At 42.3% G+C, this 19,127-nt stretch overlaps 1 protein-coding gene across 3 annotated transcripts in view; it reads right to left on the bottom strand.

The window, feature by feature from the left end:
* Positions 1–1,269: 1,269 nt before the first annotated feature.
* rapgef5a (Rap guanine nucleotide exchange factor (GEF) 5a) overlaps positions 1,270–19,127 on the bottom strand; it is a 137,943-nt gene continuing 120,085 nt past the window's right edge. Inside the window, exons 24-26 of one of the 3 annotated variants that reach the window (XM_061882799.1) lie at positions 17,532–17,596; positions 9,557–9,611; positions 1,270–6,033 (exon numbers count right to left, since the gene is read on the bottom strand). In XM_061882799.1, coding sequence (XP_061738783.1) covers positions 5,915–6,033; positions 9,557–9,611; positions 17,532–17,596 — 239 coding nt within the window. In that variant the 3' untranslated portion in view covers positions 1,270–5,914. Of the gene's footprint in view, positions 6,034–6,080; positions 6,329–9,556; positions 9,612–17,531; positions 17,597–19,127 lie in introns of those variants that run through there. The other 2 variants (XM_061882798.1, XM_061882797.1) reach the window with 2 other exon arrangements.

The raw sequence follows: 19,127 nt of genomic DNA, 5'->3' as shown, positions 1-19,127 counted from the left end.
TTATTTGATATTTAAGCACATTTCTGTACGGTTTTAAAACAAATGTTGTATTCTTAAAGAACATTTATTATGAATTTGTATATAATATATTTATATATTATACATGTGATGTATAGGTCATATATTTTTATTTATTTTTGCTTGTCACTACTTTTGCTAATTTATTTTTACATTATTATTTTTTCAACCTTTGTATTTTTGTATGTATATATATATATATATATATATATACATATATACTATATATATCATTCACATTTCTTGGTTTTATTTCTTTTTTATTAACAATTTTAATTTAATTTTAAATATTTGTATTTATTTTTTCAACATTCACATTGCGTTTTTTATGTATTTTTATACATGTGTATTATTTTTTTTTGTGTGTATAAATATATATATAATACGCATGTATAAAAATAAATAAAAAAGGCAATTAAAAATAATACAAATGTTAAAAGGTAAATACAAATAATTAATAAAAAAGAAATAAAGCTAAGAAATGTGAATCTTTCATATTTATGTATAAAAATATAATATATATATGTAATATATACTATATAAAATATGCACATTATAAATATTACACATTTTGAAAAAAATAATTCACAAAAGCAAAGGGACATAAACAAAAATAACTAGTAAAAACATTAAAAAGTAATATATATAGTATATGTATAAATATACATACATAAATAATACACATGTATAAATATACATTAAAAACGCAATGTGAAAGTTGAAAAAATAAATATATATCTTTTAAATTAAATGAAAATTCTTAAAAGAAATAAAACAAACAAACGTGAATGATATATATGTATTAGATTTTATATAAATATTACAAATGTTGAAAAATAAATTAGCAAAACCATTGACATCAAAAAGTAAAAACAAAAAATAAACAAAAAAGGAATATATGATATATATATATGATATATATATATACATATATATATACACATCATATGTATCATATATATGTATATACATACAGAAATAAACATGTATAAAAATAAATCAAAAGAGGCAATGAGAAAGTTGAAAAAAAATACATAATAAAAACATTAACAAAAACATGAATACAAATTTAACAAATAAAAGCAAAAAAGCTGTGTAAATGTTTAGGAGACCGCAAAAAAGATGAGGATAATCACTCTATAATATTTTGGAGGTTGGCTGCATGTCAGCAGATGAATTCAAAAGACAGGCTGCAAGAGATGTTTTGGTCAGATGTCACGTGCACGCATTCACACAAGAAAAAACTGCTGATTTCACATAAAAGCTATAATTTATTCATTTCCAGTTCAAATGTTCCACATAATAAAACGTCTGTATAGAAAAGACATGAACATATTGCTTAGTGGTTGACTTTTCTTCTCCGCCTTTGCAGCAAATAAATAAGAAGAGTACATGTATTGACAACATTTACAAGTACAAAGTCTTCAACATGCCTTCTGTGAATTGTCTTCTTTGTCTTCTTCAATCATGCAAACAGTAGAACTTTCAAGGTCAGGACTCCTTAAAAACGCTCCCCTTCCCACTTCTGGAAATGTCTCCAGGAGGAGAGGAGCATCCCCTCTAGATTTGCTCCTCCAGACTCAGCAGCAGAACATTCCGGCCACGTTCTTCCTGCCCGGTGGCCGTTGGACAAGTCCATCAAATCAAGAAGAAAATACAAACACGTGTGGAGTGTCGTCCGTCCTGTGGTCTTTCAAGTCTCACAGTCTTGGGAAACACTTGGTAAATATTTCCCAGAAGCCCCCTTAAAACCAGCGTCCTCCTCAAATGTCCACTGCAGAGGACGTTGGTTCCCAGGAGGACATAATGCTGCATGGTAGTGAATAACAGTAACAGTGTTGACAACAATTAGTCTTCTATAGAATCTATTTTGGCACCAATAACACAACAGAAACACAATCTGATGAGATCCAAGACAAGAGTTGTAGCAAAAATATGAGGCGTGTGTAATATTTTCCGTAACCCACATGGCGAAACTACTCGTCTGAATTCCCACGCGGAGACATTTCTTCCTTGACGCGTTTACTCATGCGGGACACCTCCAATAAACACACTCACTAAGGCATTTAGTCAGCCATTTAGTGTGCTATGGACTCACCCTCAATATGCACAAAACACACCCCCCAAGCCATAGATGATCGAAAAAGAGGCGCGAAAGGCTCGACCGCCGTACCCCAAGCACAGGAAGTGGAAGCGTGCGGAACGCCTCGACAAGACCAGAGGCACTTGCTAACACTTCCGTCTTTTCCAGTGAAATATGCAAACCACGGGTGTCAAAGTGCTGCACATTGTAGGGATAATATTTGAAAAAGAACCCAGGCAAAAAAGAACAAAAAGGCATATATGTGACAATAAAAGGCTGCAATGTTGGTACTAGCAAAAAGAAAATAATACAATTAATGCACATGCGTAATGGTCAATTATGCAAATTGGACAAATGAGTCCTGCAATGAGGTGGCGACTTGTCCAGGGTGTACCCCGCCTACCGCCTGAATGCAGCTGAGATAGGCGCCAGCGACACCAAAAGGGACAAGTGGTAGAAAATGGATGGCTAGATGGACAAATGAGTCATTCATCGTAATTTCCGGCCTGTAAGCTGCTATTTCCCCCCTAGCTTCATATGAAATATGCAATAAATTTAGCTTCGTGCCATCAGACCAATTAAATTGCTGAACGGGTAACAAGGGGACCACTGAAATTGTTCACGTTAAAACAAACACACACAATCATCCAGTCAGCCATTTAGCGCGTTATGGACTCACCCTCGTCATGGATGAAATGCACAAGACGTAGCCTCGAAGCCAAAGACGATAGAAAAAAGGGATCCTAAAGGCTCGACCGCCATGCTCAAAGACGAGGCGTGGAAGCGTGCGGAATGCCAACATAAGACAGGCACATTGTAGAAATAAAATGAAGGAAAAAAAAACAACGGCAAAAATAGAACAAAAGGGCATACATGTAACAAGAAAAGGCTGAAATGATTATACTAATAACATAATTTAATTTAGCTTTTTAACAAAAAATACATGCACATGTGTAATGGTCAATTATGCAAATTAGATATAAGGGTCATCGATTGTAATTTCTGGACTGTAAGCTGCTAATTTTTCCCCCACGCTTTGAACGCGGCAACTAATTTGAAAAAAATATTATTTGTCCCATCAAACCAATGCAAATGTTCACATTAAATCACACACACACACACACACACACACACACACACACACACACACACACACACACACACACACACACACACACACACACACACATCCAGTCAGCCATTTGGCGCGTTATGGACTCACCCCCGTCATGGACAAAATGCCCAATGAAAAAAAAACCGGCAAAAATAGAACAAAAGGGCATAAATGTACAAGAAAAGGCTGAAATGTTGATAGTAATTATACCATTATTTTCTTTTATATGGCGTTTTAACAAAAAATATATGCACATGCGTAAATGTCAATTATGCAAATAAGACAAAATGGTCATCTAATAACAATAATAATCTATAATAATAGAAAAAAAAAGTATCTTCATCAGCAATGAAAATGTCCGCATTAACTCTCACACACTCACACAATCATCCAGTCAGCCATTTAGCGTGCTATGGACTCACCCTCGTCATGGAGGAAACACACAAGTTTGGTGGGCTATGGACTCACCCTCGTCATGGAGGAAACACACAAGTTTGGTGGGCTATGGACTCACCCTCGTCATGGAGGAAACACACAAGTTTGGTGGGCTATGGACTCACCCTCGTCATGGAGGAAACACACAAGTTTGGTGGGCTATGGACTCACCCTCGTCATGGAGGAAACACACAAGTTTGGTGGGCTATGGACTCACCCTCGTCATGGAGGAAACACACAAGTTTGGCGTGCTATGGACTCACCCTCGTCATGGAGGAAACACACAAGTTTGGCGTGCTATGGACTCACCCTCGTCATGGAGGAAACACACAAGTTTGGTGGGCTATGGACTCACCCTCGTCATGGAGGAAACACACAAGTTTGGTGGGCTATGGACTCACCCTCGTCATGGAGGAAACACACAAGTTTGGCGTGCTATGGACTCACCCTCGTCATGGAGGAAACACACAAGTTTGGCGTGCTATGGACTCACCCTCGTCATGGAGGAAACACACAAGTTTGGCGGGCTATGGACTCACCCTCGTCATGGAGGAAACACACAAGTTTGGCGTGCTATGGACTCACCCTCGTCATGGAGGAAACACACAAGTTTGGCGGGCTATGGACTCACCCTCGTCATGGAGGAAACACACAAGTTTGGCGTGCTATGGACTCACCCTCGTCATGGAGGAAACACACAAGTTTGGCGTGCTATGGACTCACCCTCGTCATGGAGGAAACACACAAGTTTGGTGGGCTATGGACTCACCCTCGTCATGGAGGAAACACACAAGTTTGGTGGGCTATGGACTCACCCTCGTCATGGAGGAAACACACAAGTTTGGCGGGCTATGGACTCACCCTCGTCATGGAGGAAACACACAAGTTTGGCGGGCTATGGACTCACCCTCGTCATGGAGGAAACACACAAGTTTGGTGGGCTATGGACTCACCCTCGTCATGGAGGAAACACACAAGTTTGGCGTGCTATGGACTCACCCTCGTCATGGAGGAAACACACAAGTTTGGCGTGCTATGGACTCACCCTCGTCATGGAGGAAACACACAAGTTTGGCGTGCTATGGACTCACCCTCGTCATGGAGGAAACACACAAGTTTGGCGTGCTATGGACTCACCCTCGTCATGGAGGAAACACACAAGTTTGGTGGGCTATGGACTCACCCTCGTCATGGAGGAAACACAAGTTTGGCGTGCTATGGACTCACCCTCGTCATGGAGGAAACACACAAGTTTGGTGGGCTATGGACTCACCCTCGTCATGGAGGAAACACACAAGTTTGGCGTGCTATGGACTCACCCTCGTCATGGAGGAAACACACAAGTTTGGCGTGCTATGGACTCACCCTCGTCATGGAGGAAACACACAAGTTTGGCGTGCTATGGACTCACCCTCGTCATGGAGGAAACACACAAGTTTGGCGTGCTATGGACTCACCCTCGTCATGGAGGAAACACACAAGTTTGGCGGGCTATGGACTCACCCTCGATTAAAACAAGCACCTGTGTAAAAACGTTATGTCACACTGCGGCTAATATAAGTACGAACCTCAACTTGTGGTTTTATATTTAGACGGGGGAACACTGGTTTGGTGTAAAGTTGACAAACTGTGCAGAATCTTGTCCTGGATCTCATTAGACAAAGTGTTGCTGCCGATAAAGAGTAGGATTCTGTGACATTACAGAACCAACACACCTTATTATGTGTAGAAATGCAACCAAAGTAGAATTGTCTGCACAAAAACACTGAGCGTACAAATGTTATCGATGTTGGCCGTTTCCATGGCAACCCCAGAGAAAATGGCCTAAAGAGTGCATTTGTGATGCAGGATATGAGGTCACGCCACACCCAGGACACCTCGTTGGAGGACTTCCTGGTCAGTCAGAAAGCTTCCCTTCAGTGCTGGAGGTAAGTTTCACCAACGCCGTCGACAAACAGGTAAACAAGACACGCCTAGCAGCTTGTGCGTGGAACGTATTCGATAGATATGCAGTCAAACATAAAGACGACATCAAAAATCTTCAGTGGGCTTATTCTTTTTTTTTTTTTGTAGGTGAAATGAGGCGGCCGTCACAAATAAAAAGGAACATTCCACCCCGTAAGGAAGCAGAAGATCACATTAAGTCCAATAGATGCTGTACAAGGTCACTACATCCTCCTGGGGGGACACACCTGGTGTTGAGCAGGGCGTCCTCGTCTTCAAGGACTACTCACTGCTCCTAGCATCAGCATCAGCACCGCCCGTTAGGCCCGAGGCTCCAGTTTGTGGGACAGCTGGAAGAGCGTCTGCTGATTGTCGATGATGTGCAGGTAGTGGACGCTCGCCCTCAGGTCGGCGCTGTCCGCCCCGATCACCTCGTTGCCTGCGGACACATTTCAGGTGGCCCGTGACAAGTGTTGGCTAACACCTTACTGTAACGCCATTATTTTGGGCGCTAACTAGGAGTCTAATGCATTATTTTTTAATAGATAGTACTTTATTGATTCCTTTAGGAGATGTGGAGAGGCGGAGCCGGCAGTCCGACAGCTAGGCAGGGCACGCCGGAGCACGGCCCAAGATGGCGGCGAGGAGGCCTGGAGGGCAAGGAGGCCTGGAGGGCGAGGAGGAGCGCGTCGGGAACGACACCGCAATCCTGATCAGGTGCGCAGGTCGCCCAGCTGGGCACAATTAAATAATCATCTCGCACTGTATAAAAAGGGCGGCAGTTGTGAACGTGGGGAGAGATGGAGAGAAGAGACTGAGCAAGAGAGAAGTGGATGGCGAGCGAGAGAGAGAGCGCGAGGAAGACGAAATCGCAAGACGCTGAAAAGCTGGAGCAGAAGAGCGAGCAACGGTCGGAAAGGCTGAAAAGCAACCCGGCAAGAGACACATTCTTTGAAATAAAGAAGTATAAACCTGCTCGCCATTATATCCTTCCTTGATGGTCCTTGGAACCCGCACGACGACGGCTTGAGTCTGTCACATTTGGCGCCCAACCAGGAAGGACCACCAGAGTCGGGGGAGGAAGATCCCCTATGGGCTCTCATTGGCACACTCGCTGGCCTCGCGGCAAGCAGCCGACGAAATTGCCGGCTCTTGCAAACATTGACGGACCAGATGGAGGGGGGCAGCGAGTGGCCCCCCGAACGCGAAGAAGTAAGAGTTGAAGAAATAAATGAAGAAAATGAAGAAGACAAGGATACAGAAGAAGGAAAATACACAGAAGAAAAAAAAGATACATACAAAAAACAAGAAAAAGATACAGAAGAAGAATAAGAAAAAATAAAGAAGGAAAAGATACAGAAGAAGAAGAAAGAGATAAAGAAAAAGATACAAAAGTAGAAGAAAAATATACAGAAGAAGAAAAAAGATACAGAAGAAAAAGATACAGAAGAAGAAGAAGAAGAAGAACAAAAAAGATACAGAAGAAGAAGAAGAAAAAGATACAGAAGAAGAAGATAAAGAAGAAAGATACAGAAGAAGAAGAATAAAAATATACAGAAGAAGAAAAAGATACAAAAGAAGAAGAAGATACAGAAGAAGAAAAAGATACAGAAGAGGAAGAAAAAGATACAGAAGAAGATAAAGAAGAAAAAGATACAGAAGAAAAAGATATACAAGAAAAAGAAGAAGAAAAAGATACATAAGAAAAATACACAGAAGAAAAGATACAGAAGAAAAATATACAAAAGAAAAAGATAGAAGAAAATACCGAAGAAAAATATACAGAAGAAGAAAAAGATACAGAAGAAAAAAGATACAGAAGGTGAAAAAGATACAGAAGAAGAAAAAGACACAGAAGAAAAAAGAAACAGAAGATGAAAAAGATACAGAAGAAGAAAAAAGATACAGAAGAACAAAAAGATACAAAAGAAGAACAAGATACAGAAGAAGAAAAATATACAGAAGAAAAAGATACAGAAGAAGAAAAAGATACAGAAGAAGAAAAAGATACAGAAGAACAGGTGGAAGGGAGAAAAGTGTTGCCAGAGGTGTACTGCCTGCTGCTCTGTGGAAAAAAGGGAAGTGCACTACATTGTCTGGTATGAATGTTCCAGATGAACTGATACTGAACTGGATCGTGACCAACAACAATTCCCACTCCACTTTAAAGACAGCAGAAGTCCATTCCACAAGGTTGGTGCTTTTCCATCTGGCTTTGTCTCCTTTCACTTTTCAAACATTCAACTCTACAAAACAATGCAAGCAAGTGTGATTCTTGCTGATATCGTATTGGATCAATATCCGTATCGTTTGGGAGGTTAAAAGTTGTATCGGCACGACTCTCAAGTGTTTTGACAAACAGGACAATTCTTTTGTGAAATGTGGCACAAGAAATAAGATGAAGACCAAATGTCCCCTGCAGAGGACGCTGGTCTTAAAATGACCATGAACCATTCGGGTGTGGCTCGGTTGGTAGAGCGGCCGTGCTAGCAACTTGAGGGTTCCGGGTTCGATCCCCGCTTCTGCCATCCTAGTCACTGCCGTGGTGTCCTTGGGCAAGACACTTTACCCACCTGCTCCCAGTGCCACCCACACTGCTTTAAATGGAACTCAGATATTGTCTTTCACTATGTAAAAGTGCTTTGAGTCACCAGAGAAAAGCGCTATATAAATATAATTCACTCCCCCTATTCAGAGCTGGACAGTGGGTGTAATACAATAAAGCGCCAGCAGAGGGCAGCACATGGCTGTTATGAACCAGAAGTATTGGGACACACCTGTCATGACTTATTTAACTTTTAAAAGACAATAATCAAAGTGGCAGTGAGTTCTTTTATTGTTGCTCGTGTGTCAGGAGGGGATTCAAACCCTTTTGAGATGAACTAGACTAGAGATAGTGTCCCCTGATGTCCTAGAGAGACACTATCTCAGGGGCGTCCAAAGTGCAGCCCGGGGGCCATTTGTGGTCCGCAACTAATTGTTTACCTGCCCGTCACACTTCTGGAAATGTTATTGCCAAAATGAAAAGAACACTTAAAAAAAGGGAATTGAGGTGAAATCTAATGAGAAAAAGTTGCAATGTTGACGCAAAGCTGCCATGCAAGCTGTGTTTTTTTTGTTTTGTCTTTCTTTATTTTTCCTTTTTTTGCCGTTGCTCAAAAAAAAAAAAAAGACTAAACATCTATGTTGTAATGAATTATTTTCAAGGCTCCAACTACTTCAAGTATTTCACTTTAAAATGTGTTGTGTAGTAAATATTGCATATATTGTGTGGTTGCCGTATAAAAACAACATTTTCTTTGACAAAAGAGCATAAAACAAACAAAATAATAGTTCAAACGAAAATTGATAGATTTTGATTCGGTAACTTATGTGTTGAAAGTAAAAGAAAAACCTAATAAAAATGTATAACTTTATGAGTGGGGCATCTTTTGGATCCCAAATATGTTTATTGGTATTTTATTTATCTTTTCACTGTTATTACTCAAAAAATATAAAGTAATTAAAATCAATGGTGTCCTGCATTATTGATCTTTTAGGGCTTTAATTACGAAATACTGCATATTTTAGTTTTACTATAAAAAAAAAAAAAAAAAAAGTTTTTGACAGAAAAGTAATAAAACCTTTTTTTGCATTACTTTATATCAACTTGAAGTTGATATGGAACCTTTATTGTAAAAAAAATAAAAATAATAATTTGACTTATTTTTAACATTTGACTGGCTGAGACCCTTTATGATCCCCAAGACCCTTAAAGGTCAAATAAAAAAATCCATACATTTTGTTCTGGTTTGAAAATGACAAAATATCCAAATGGCCTCCGCACGCTTTCATTTTTTCATGTGCGACCCTCGCTGGAAAAAGTTTGGACACCCCTGCAGTATCTCCTCAGTTGACTTTTCATGGCCTGGCGTCCCAATACTTTTGTGGAGTGTGCACATGCAGGAGTGAGGCAGACTCACCTGAGTGTTCACTTTGGCAATGTCGGATCATTCGGACCGTGTCTGCGATCATGTGCTGTGGAGGACGACAGGGTTGACAGCAACAATCACAAAGTGGACGCCGGGGCCTTCTTCAGCAGGACAGGCAGGAAGTTACTTGGACTTCCTGCCTGCAGACTGGAAAGGACTTCTTGATGTTGTTCTAAACAAGACAGCTGGACTTGACAGTACAGGTGTCAAACTCAAGGCCAGATCTGACCCGCCCTCTGTGTCATTTAAGGTGGCCCGACACGTCATTTAAAGTAGCCCAACAAGTCAATAAATGTGGCTGGACTATTTAACGTGGCCCGACGCATGATTTAAAGTAGCCCAACAAGCCATTAAATGTGGCTGGACTCATCATTAAAGTGGCCCGACAAGTCATTAAAATTGGCTGGACTCATCATTTAAAGTGGCCCGACGCATGATTTAAAGTATCCCAACAAGCCATTAAATGTGGCTGGACTCATCATTAAAGTGGCCCGACAAGTCATTAAAATTGGCTGGACTCATCATTTAAAGTGGCCCGACGCATGATTTAAAGTAGCCCCACAAGTCATTAAATGTGGATGGACTATTTAATGTGGCCCGACGCATGATTTAAAGTAGCCCAACAAGCCATTAAATGTGGCTGGACTCGTCATTTAATGTGGCCCGACGCATGATTTAAAGTATCCCAACAAGTCATTAAATGGGGCTGGACTCGTCATTAAAGTGGCCCGACAAGTCATTAAAATTGGCTGGACTCATCATTTAAAGTGGCCCGACACGTGATTTAAAGTAGCCCAACAAGCCATTAAATGTGGCTGGACTCATCATTAAGGTGGCCCGACAAGTCATTAAAATTGGCTGGACTCATCATTTAAAGTGGCCCGACACGTCATTTAAAGTAGCCCAACAAGTCAATAAATGTGGCTGGACTACTTAACGTGGCCTGACGCATGATTTAAAGTATCTCAACAAGCCATTAAATGTGGCTGGACTCATCATTAAAGTGGCCCGACAAGTCATTAAAATTGGCTGGACTCATCATTTAAAGTGGCCCGACGCATGATTTAAAGTAGCCCCACAAGTCATTAAATGTGGCTGGACTATTTAATGTGGCCCGACGCATGATTTAAAGTAGCCCAACAAGCCATTAAATGTGGCTGGACTCGTCATTTAATGTGGCCCGACGCATGATTTAAAGTATCCCAACAAGTCATTAAATGGGGCTGGACTCGTCATTAAAGTGGCCCGACAAGTCATTAAAATTGGCTGGACTCATCATTTAAAGTGGCCCGACACGTGATTTAAAGTAGCCCAACAAGCCATTAAATGTGGCTGGACTCATCATTAAGGTGGCCCGACAAGTCATTAAAATTGGCTGGACTCATCATTTAAAGTGGCCCGACACGTCATTTAAAGTAGCCCAACAAGTCAATAAATGTGGCTGGACTATTTAATGTGGCCCGACGCATGATTTAAAGTAGCCCAACAAGCCATTAAATGTGGCTGGACTCGTCATTTAATGTGGCCCGACGCATGATTTAAAGTATCCCAACAAGTCATTAAATGGGGCTGGACTCGTCATTTAAGGTGGCCCAACGCATGATTTAAAGTAGCCCAACAAGCCATTAAATGTGGCTGGACTCGTCATTCAATGTGGCCCGATGCATGATTTAAAGTAGCCCAACAAGTCAATAAATGTGGCTGGACTATTTAACGTGGCCCGACGCATGATTTAAAGTAGCCCAACAAGCCATTAAATGTGGCTGGACTCGTCATTTAATGTGGCCCGACGCATGATTTAAAGTATCCCAACAAGTCATTAAATGGGGCTGGACTCGTCATTTAAGGTGGCCCAACGCATGATTTAAAGTAGCCCAACAAGCCATTAAATGTGGCTGGACTCGTCATTCAATGTGGCCCGACGCATGATTTAAAGTATCCCAACAAGTCATTAAATGGGGCTGGACTCGTCATTTAAGGTGGCCCAACGCATGATTTAAAGTATCCCAACAAGTCATTAAATGGGGCTGGACTCGTCATTTAAGGTGGCCCAACGCATGATTCAAAGTAGCCCAACAAGCCATTAAATGTGGCTGGACTCGTCATTTAATGTGGCCCGATGCATGATTTAAAGTAGCCCAACAAGCCATTAAATGTGGCTGGACTATTTAACGTGGCCCGACGCATGATTTAAAGTAGCCCAACAAGCCATTAAATGTGGCTGGACTCGTCATTTAATGTGGCCCGACGCATGATTTAAAGTAGCCCAACAAGCCATTAAATGGGGCTGGACTCGTCATTTAAGGTGGCCCAACGCATGATTTAAAGTAGCCCAACAAGCCATTAAATGTGGCTGGACTCGTCATTCAATGTGGCCCGACGCATGATTCAAAGAAGCCCAACAAGCCATTAAATGTGGCTGGACTCATCATTTAATGTGGCCCGATGCATGATTTAAAGTAGCCCAACAAGCCATTAAATGTGGCTGGACTATTTAACGTGGCCCGACGCATGATTTAAAGTAGCCTAACAAGCCATTAAATGTGGCTGGACTCGTCATTTAATGTGGCCCGACGCATGATTTAAAGTATCCCAACAAGTCATTAAATGGGGCTGGACTCATCATTTAAGGTGGCCCAACGCATGATTTAAAGTAGCCCAACAAGTCATTAAATGGGGCTGGACTCGTCATTTAATGTGGCCCGACGCATGATTTAAAGTAGCCCAACAAGCCATTAAACGTGGCTGGACTCGTCATTTAATGTGGCCCGACGCATGATTTAAAGTATCCCAACAAGTCATTAAATGGGGCTGGACTCGTCATTTAAGGTGGCCCAACGCATGATTTAAAGTAACCCAACAAGCCATTAAATGTGGCTGGACTCGTCATTCAATGTGGCCCGACGCATGATTCAAAGTAGCCCAACAAGCCATTAAATGTGGCTGGACTCGTCATTTAATGTGGCCCGATGCATGATTTAAAGTAGCCCAACAAGCCATTAAATGTGGCTGGACTCGTCATTTAAAGTGGCCCGACACGTCATTTAAAGTAGCCCAACAAGTCAATAAATGTGGCTGGAGTATTTAATGTGGCCCGACGCATGATTTAAAGTAGCCCAACAAGCCATTAAATGGGGCTGGACTCGTCATTTAATGTGGCCCGACGCATGATTTAAAGTATCCCAACAAGCCATTAAATGTGGCTGGACTCGTCATTCAATGTGGCCCGACGCATGATTTAAAGTATCCCAACAAGTCATTAAATGGGGCTGGACTCGTCATTTAATGTGGCCCGACGCATGATTTAAAGTATCCCAACAAGCCATTAAATGTTGCTGGACTCGTCATTTAATGTGGCCCGACGCATGATTTAAAGTATCCCAACAAGTCATTAAATGGGGCTGGACTCGTCATTTAAGGTGGCCCAACGCATGATTTAAAGTAGCCCAACAAGCCATTAAATGTGGCTGGACTCGTCATTCAATGTGGCCCGACGCATGATTCAAAGTAGCCCAACAAGCCATTAAATGTGGCTGGACTCGTCATTTAATGTGGCCCGACGCATGATTTAAAGTAGCCCAACAAGCCATTAAATGGGGCTGGACTCATCATTTAACGTGGCCCGACGCATGATTTAAAGTAGCCCAACAAGCCATTAAATGTGGCTGGACTCATCATTCAATGTGGCCCGACGCATGATTCAAAGTAGCCCAACAAGCCATTAAACGTGGCTGGACTCATCATTTAATGTGGCCCGACGCATGATTTAAAGTATCCCAACAAGCCATTAAATGTGGCTGGACTCGTCATTTAAGGTGGCCCGACGCATGATTCAAAGTAGCCCAACAAGCCATTAAATGTGGCTGGACTCGTCATTTAAGGTGGCCCGACGCATGATTTAAAGTAGCCCAACAAGTCATTAAATGGGGCTGGACTCGTCATTTAATGTGGCCCGACGCATGATTTAAAGTAGCCCAACAAGCCATTAAATGTGGCTGGACTCGTCATTTAATGTGGCCCGACGCATGATTTAAAGTATCCCAACAAGTCATTAAATGGGGCTGGACACGTCATTATAGGTGGCCCAACGCATGATTTAAAGTAGCCCAACAAGCCATTAAATGTGGCTGGACTCGTCATTCAATGTGGCCCGACGCATGATTCAAAGTAGCCCAACAAGCCATTAAATGTGGCTGGACTCGTCATTTAATGTGGCCCGACGCATGATTTAAAGTAGCCCAACAAGCCATTAAATGGGGCTGGACTCATCATTTAAGGTGGCCCAACGCATGATTTAAAGTAGCCCAACAAGCCATTAAATGTGGCTGGACTCATCATTTAATGTGGCCCGACGCATGATTTAAAGTATCCCAACAAGTCATTAAATGGGGCTGGACTCGTCATTTAAGGTGGCCCAACGCATGATTTAAAGTAGCCCAACAAGCCATTAAATGTGGCTGGACTCGTCATTTAACGTGGCCCGATGCATGATTTAAAGTAGCCCAACAAGCCATTAAATGTGGCTGGACTCGTCATTCAATGTGGCCCGACGCATGATTCAAAGTAGCCCAACAAGCCATTAAATGTGGCTGGACTCATCATTTAATGTGGCCCGACGCATGATTTAAAGTATCCCAACAAGTCATTAAATGGGGCTGGACTCGTCATTTAAAGTGGCCCAACGCATGATTTAAAGTAGCCCAACAAGCCATTAAATGTGGCTGGACTCGTCATTTAATGTGGCCCGATGCATGATTTAAAGTAGCCCAACAAGCCATTAAATGTGGCTGGACTCGTCATTCAATGTGGCCCGACGCATGATTCAAAGTAGCCCAACAAGCCATTAAATGGGGCTGGACTCGTCATTTAATGTGGCCCGACGCATGATTTAAAGTAGCCCAACAAGCCATTAAATGGGGCTGGACTCGTCATTCAATGTGGCCCGACGCATGATTTAAAGTAGCCCAACAAGCCATTAAAAGTGGCTGGACTCGTCATTTAAAGTGGCCCGACGCATGATTTAAAGTAGCCCAACAAGCCATTAAAAGTGGCTGGACTCGTCATTTAATGTGGCCCGACGCATGATTTAAAGTAGCCCAACAAGCCATTAAATGTGGCTGGACTCGTCATTCAATGTGGCCCGACGCATGATTCAAAGTAGCCCAACAAGCCATTAAATGTGGCTGGACTCGTCATTTAAGGTGGCCCGACGCATGATTTAAAGTATCCCAACAAGTCATTAAATGTGGCTGGACTCGTCATTTAATGTGGCCCGACGCATGATTCAAAGTAGCCCAACAAGCCATTAAATGTGGCTGGACTCGTCATTTAATGTGGCCCGACGCATGATTTAAAGTATCCCAACAAGTCATTAAATGGGGCTGGACTCGTCATTTAAGGTGGCCCGACGCATGATTCAAAGTAGCCCAACAAGCCATTAAATGTGGCTGGACTCGTCATTTAATGTGGCCCGATGCATGATTTAAAGTAGCCCAACAAGCCATTAAATGTGGCTGGACTCGTCATTTAATGTGGCCCGACGCATGATTTAAAGTATCCCAACAAGTCATTAAATGGGGCTGGACTCGTCATTTAAGGTGGCCCAACGCATGATTTAAAGTAGCCCAACAAGCCATTAAATGTGGCTGGACTCATCATTAAATGTGGCCCGACGCATGATTTAAAGTATCCCAACAAGTCATTAAATGGGGCTGGACTCGTCATTTAAGGTGGCCCAACGCATGATTTAAAGTAGCCCAACAAGCCATTAAATGTGGCTGGACTCGTCATTCAATGTGGCCCGACGCATGATTCAAAGTAGCCCAACAAGCCATTAAATGTGGCTGGACTCGTCATTTAATGTGGCCCGATGCATGATTTAAAGTAGCCCAACAAGCCATTAAATGTGGCTGGACTCGTCATTCAATGTGGCCCGACGCATGATTTAAAGTAGCCCAACAAGCCATTAAATGTGGCTGGACTCGTCATTTAATGTGGCCCGATGCATGATTTAAAGTAGCCCAACAAGCCATTAAATGTGGCTGGACTCGTCATTTAAGGTGGCCCAACGCATGCTTTAAAGTAGCCCAACAAGTCATTAAATGTGGCTGGACTCATCATTAAATGTGGCCTGACGCATGATTTAAAGTAGCCCAACAAGTCATTAAATGTGGCTGGACTCATCATTTAATGTGGCCTGACACGTCATTTAAACTAGCTTCATTTAAAGTGATCCACTGCGTCATTTAAGTGGTGTGCTGCATCAGTCATAGTGGCCTTCCACATCATCATAGTGGCACTCCGAATCCTTAAAGGGGCCCGACGTGTCATTTAATTTGGCTCGACGCATCATTTAATGTGGCTCGACGCATCATTTAATGTGGCCCGACGCTTCATTTAAAGTGGATCGACACATCATTTAAGTGGTCTGCCAAGTTTTTCAAGGTTGTCCTCCAGGTCATTATAGTGGCACTCCAAATCATTAAAGTGGCCCGACGTTTCATTTGATATGACCCGGCGCTTCATTTAAAGTGGATCGGAGCATCATTTAACGTGGTCTGCTGCTTAATTCAATTATAGTGGCACTCTGAATCATTAAACAGGCCTAATGAGTCATTAAAGTTGCCTGTTGAGTCATTAAAAGCGACCCGACGCGTCATTGAATGTGGCCTGGTGCTTCATTTAAATTGGCCCATGGCTTCATTTAAAGTGGAATGGAGCATCGTTGAAAGTGGTCCACCACATCATTTAAGTGGTCCGCCCACCGCTTTATTCAAGTGGTCTGCTGCTTCATTCAATTATAGTGGCACTCTGAATCATTAAACAGGCCTAATGAGTCATTAAAGTTGCCTGTTGAGTCATTAAAAGCGACCCGACGCGTCATTGAATGTGGCCCGGTGCTTCATTTAAATTGGCCCATGGCTTCATTTAAAGTGGAATGGAGCATCGTTGAAAGTGGTCCACCACATCATTTAAGTGGTCCGCCCACCGCTTTATTCAAGTGGTCTGCTGCTTAATTCAATTATAGTGGCACTCTGAATCATTAAACAGGCCTAATGAGTCATTAAAGTTGCCTGTTGAGTCATTAAAAGCGACCCGACGCGTCATTGAATGTGGCCCGGTGCTTCATTTAAATTGGCCCATGGCTTCATTTAAAGTGGAATGGAGCATCGTTGAAAGTGGTCCACCACATCATTTAAGTGGTCCGCCCACCGCTTTATTCAAGTGGTCTGCTGCTTCATTCAATTATAGTGGCACTCTGAATCTTTAATGTGGCCTGATGCGTCATTTGTCGTGGCCCAACGGATAAATAAAGTGGCCCGACGAATCAATCGAGTGGACCAACAAATCATTGCAGTGGCCCGGCGAGTCATTAGAGTGGCCCAAGCAATTATTAAAATGGCCGGTCTAATCATTAATGTGTTCCGACGTGTCATTTAATGTGGTTGGCCTGAAAAATGATTAAAGTGGCTGGACGAGTCATAAAGGTGGCCCGCTGCATCACAGTTGAATACGATCATGACTCACTCTGATCATTTTTTGGATTTTTCAATTTCATTTATTTTAATATTATAGTTTTTCTTTTTTTTCAGCTACAAAAATGTACAGTTTAAGTTGATAACTTCTGCCCAAATGCAGCTGGGATAGGCTCCAGCACCCAACATCTATGAAAAAGACCAAAGTCAATCATAATTATGTCGGACCAGAAAAAAAGTGTGAATGTACTATTTTGATGTATTTTTCCAATCTTTATTTTTCAGTTTCCAAGTTTTTTCAAGCACACGACTTGATTGAAGTCCTTAACGCTCACAACGTGCTTGCAGTCACATGACCTGGGTATCTTAATCCCAGGTTTGAAAAGCCAAACACAAGCGGATTGAAGAGTTTCCATGTGTCGTTCATTTGAGGCCAATCATTGGAGGTATCAGACTAATTGGTGATTGTCTGCGATACTGCTTGTACTTACCAACTTCTCAAAGTTGACCAGGTTGTCGTGGAAGGTCTTGTTGCCCTCGTGGATGAAGGTGATATCTGGAGGAGGTAGGACGGGAATAAATGTGTGGACCCTTCACATTTGGACCGATACGGTACCAATTGCCGGTAGATGGGAACCAATACTCAACGGTACCAATTCTGTGCGTGTTCAAAATGTTATTTGTTTAATGATAATATATTTTTTGAACGTAACATTTAGAAATGAGCTGAGGATGACAACATTTGCAGTGCAGTTGCACTTCCAAGACAATAGATGGCAGCACTGTATCGGCTGTCTCTGGATTCAGGAAGCTAAATGTGTTCTGTTGCGCCCTACAAAGTCTTTATACACAATCTCACAGTTTCCTCATTTTCACGGTTTAAGGCAAAGGTACGATATTATTGCTGGAATGTAAAAAAGACGACTTGGGAAAACTATTTCTGTTAAGTGTTTAACGTGTAAATAAAAGAGGAAGCTGATGTTGTTGGAAGAAGAAAGCACACCTAACACCTTCTGTGTCGTGTCTTCAAACAGACATCACTCACCTGCTGTCATCGCTCACCTGCTGTCATCACTCACCTGCTGTCAGGACTGAAATGCAGCACCATCACAAATTCATGTGTGGCCAGATTACATCTTGGTTTTGCGTCATTTAATGTGGCCCGACTCTTCATTTAAAGTGCATCGACGCATTATTTAAAGTGGTCCGCGCATCGTTTAAGTGGTCTGAAGCATCATTCAAAGTGGCCCTCCACGTCATTATAGTGGCAGTCGGAATTATTAAGGGGGCCCGACGAGTCATTAAAGTAGCCCGACAAGACATTAAAGTTGCCTGACGCGTCATTTAAAGTGGCTCGATGAATCATTTAATGTAACTAGATGCGTCATTTAATGTGGCCCAACAGATCATTCAATGTGGCCCAACAGATCATTCAACGTGGCCCAACGCGTCATTTATTGTTGCATGACATGTCGTTAAAGTGGCCCGACATGTCATTTAATGTAGCCTGACGCGTCATTAAAGTGGCCCGACGAGTCATTGAAGTGGCTTGACGCGTCATTTCACGTGGCTTGACGTGCCTTTTATTGTGGCCCGACGAGTCATTAAAGTAGCCTGAAGCGTCATTTCATGTGGCTCGATGCGTCATTTAACGTGGCGCGACAGATCATTAAAACGTGGCTTGACGTGTCATTAATGTGGCCCGATGCATTATTTATTGTGGCCCGACACATCATTTAATGTAGCCCCGAAAAGGCACTAAAGTGGCCCGACGTGTCATTTAATTTGGCCAGACGTGTCATTTAATGTGGCCAGACACGTCAATAAACATGGCCTGACTCGTCATTTAATGTGGCTCGATGAATCATTTAATGTGACCAGATGCGTCATTTAAGTGACTAGATGCGTCATTTAACATGGCGCAACAGATCAGTCAACGTGGCCCAACGCGTCATTTATTGTGGCATGACATGTCGTTAAAGTGGCCCGACACGTCATTTAATGTAGCCTGACGCGTCATTAAAGTGGCCCGACGAGTCATTGAAGTGGCTTGACGCGTCATTTCATGTGGCTTGACGTGCCTTTTA

The sequence above is a fragment of the Nerophis ophidion genome, linkage group LG21 (genome assembly GCF_033978795.1).
Source record: "Nerophis ophidion isolate RoL-2023_Sa linkage group LG21, RoL_Noph_v1.0, whole genome shotgun sequence".
Taxonomy (NCBI): domain Eukaryota; kingdom Metazoa; phylum Chordata; class Actinopteri; order Syngnathiformes; family Syngnathidae; genus Nerophis; species Nerophis ophidion.
This window is presented reverse-complemented; position numbering and strand designations above follow the sequence as displayed.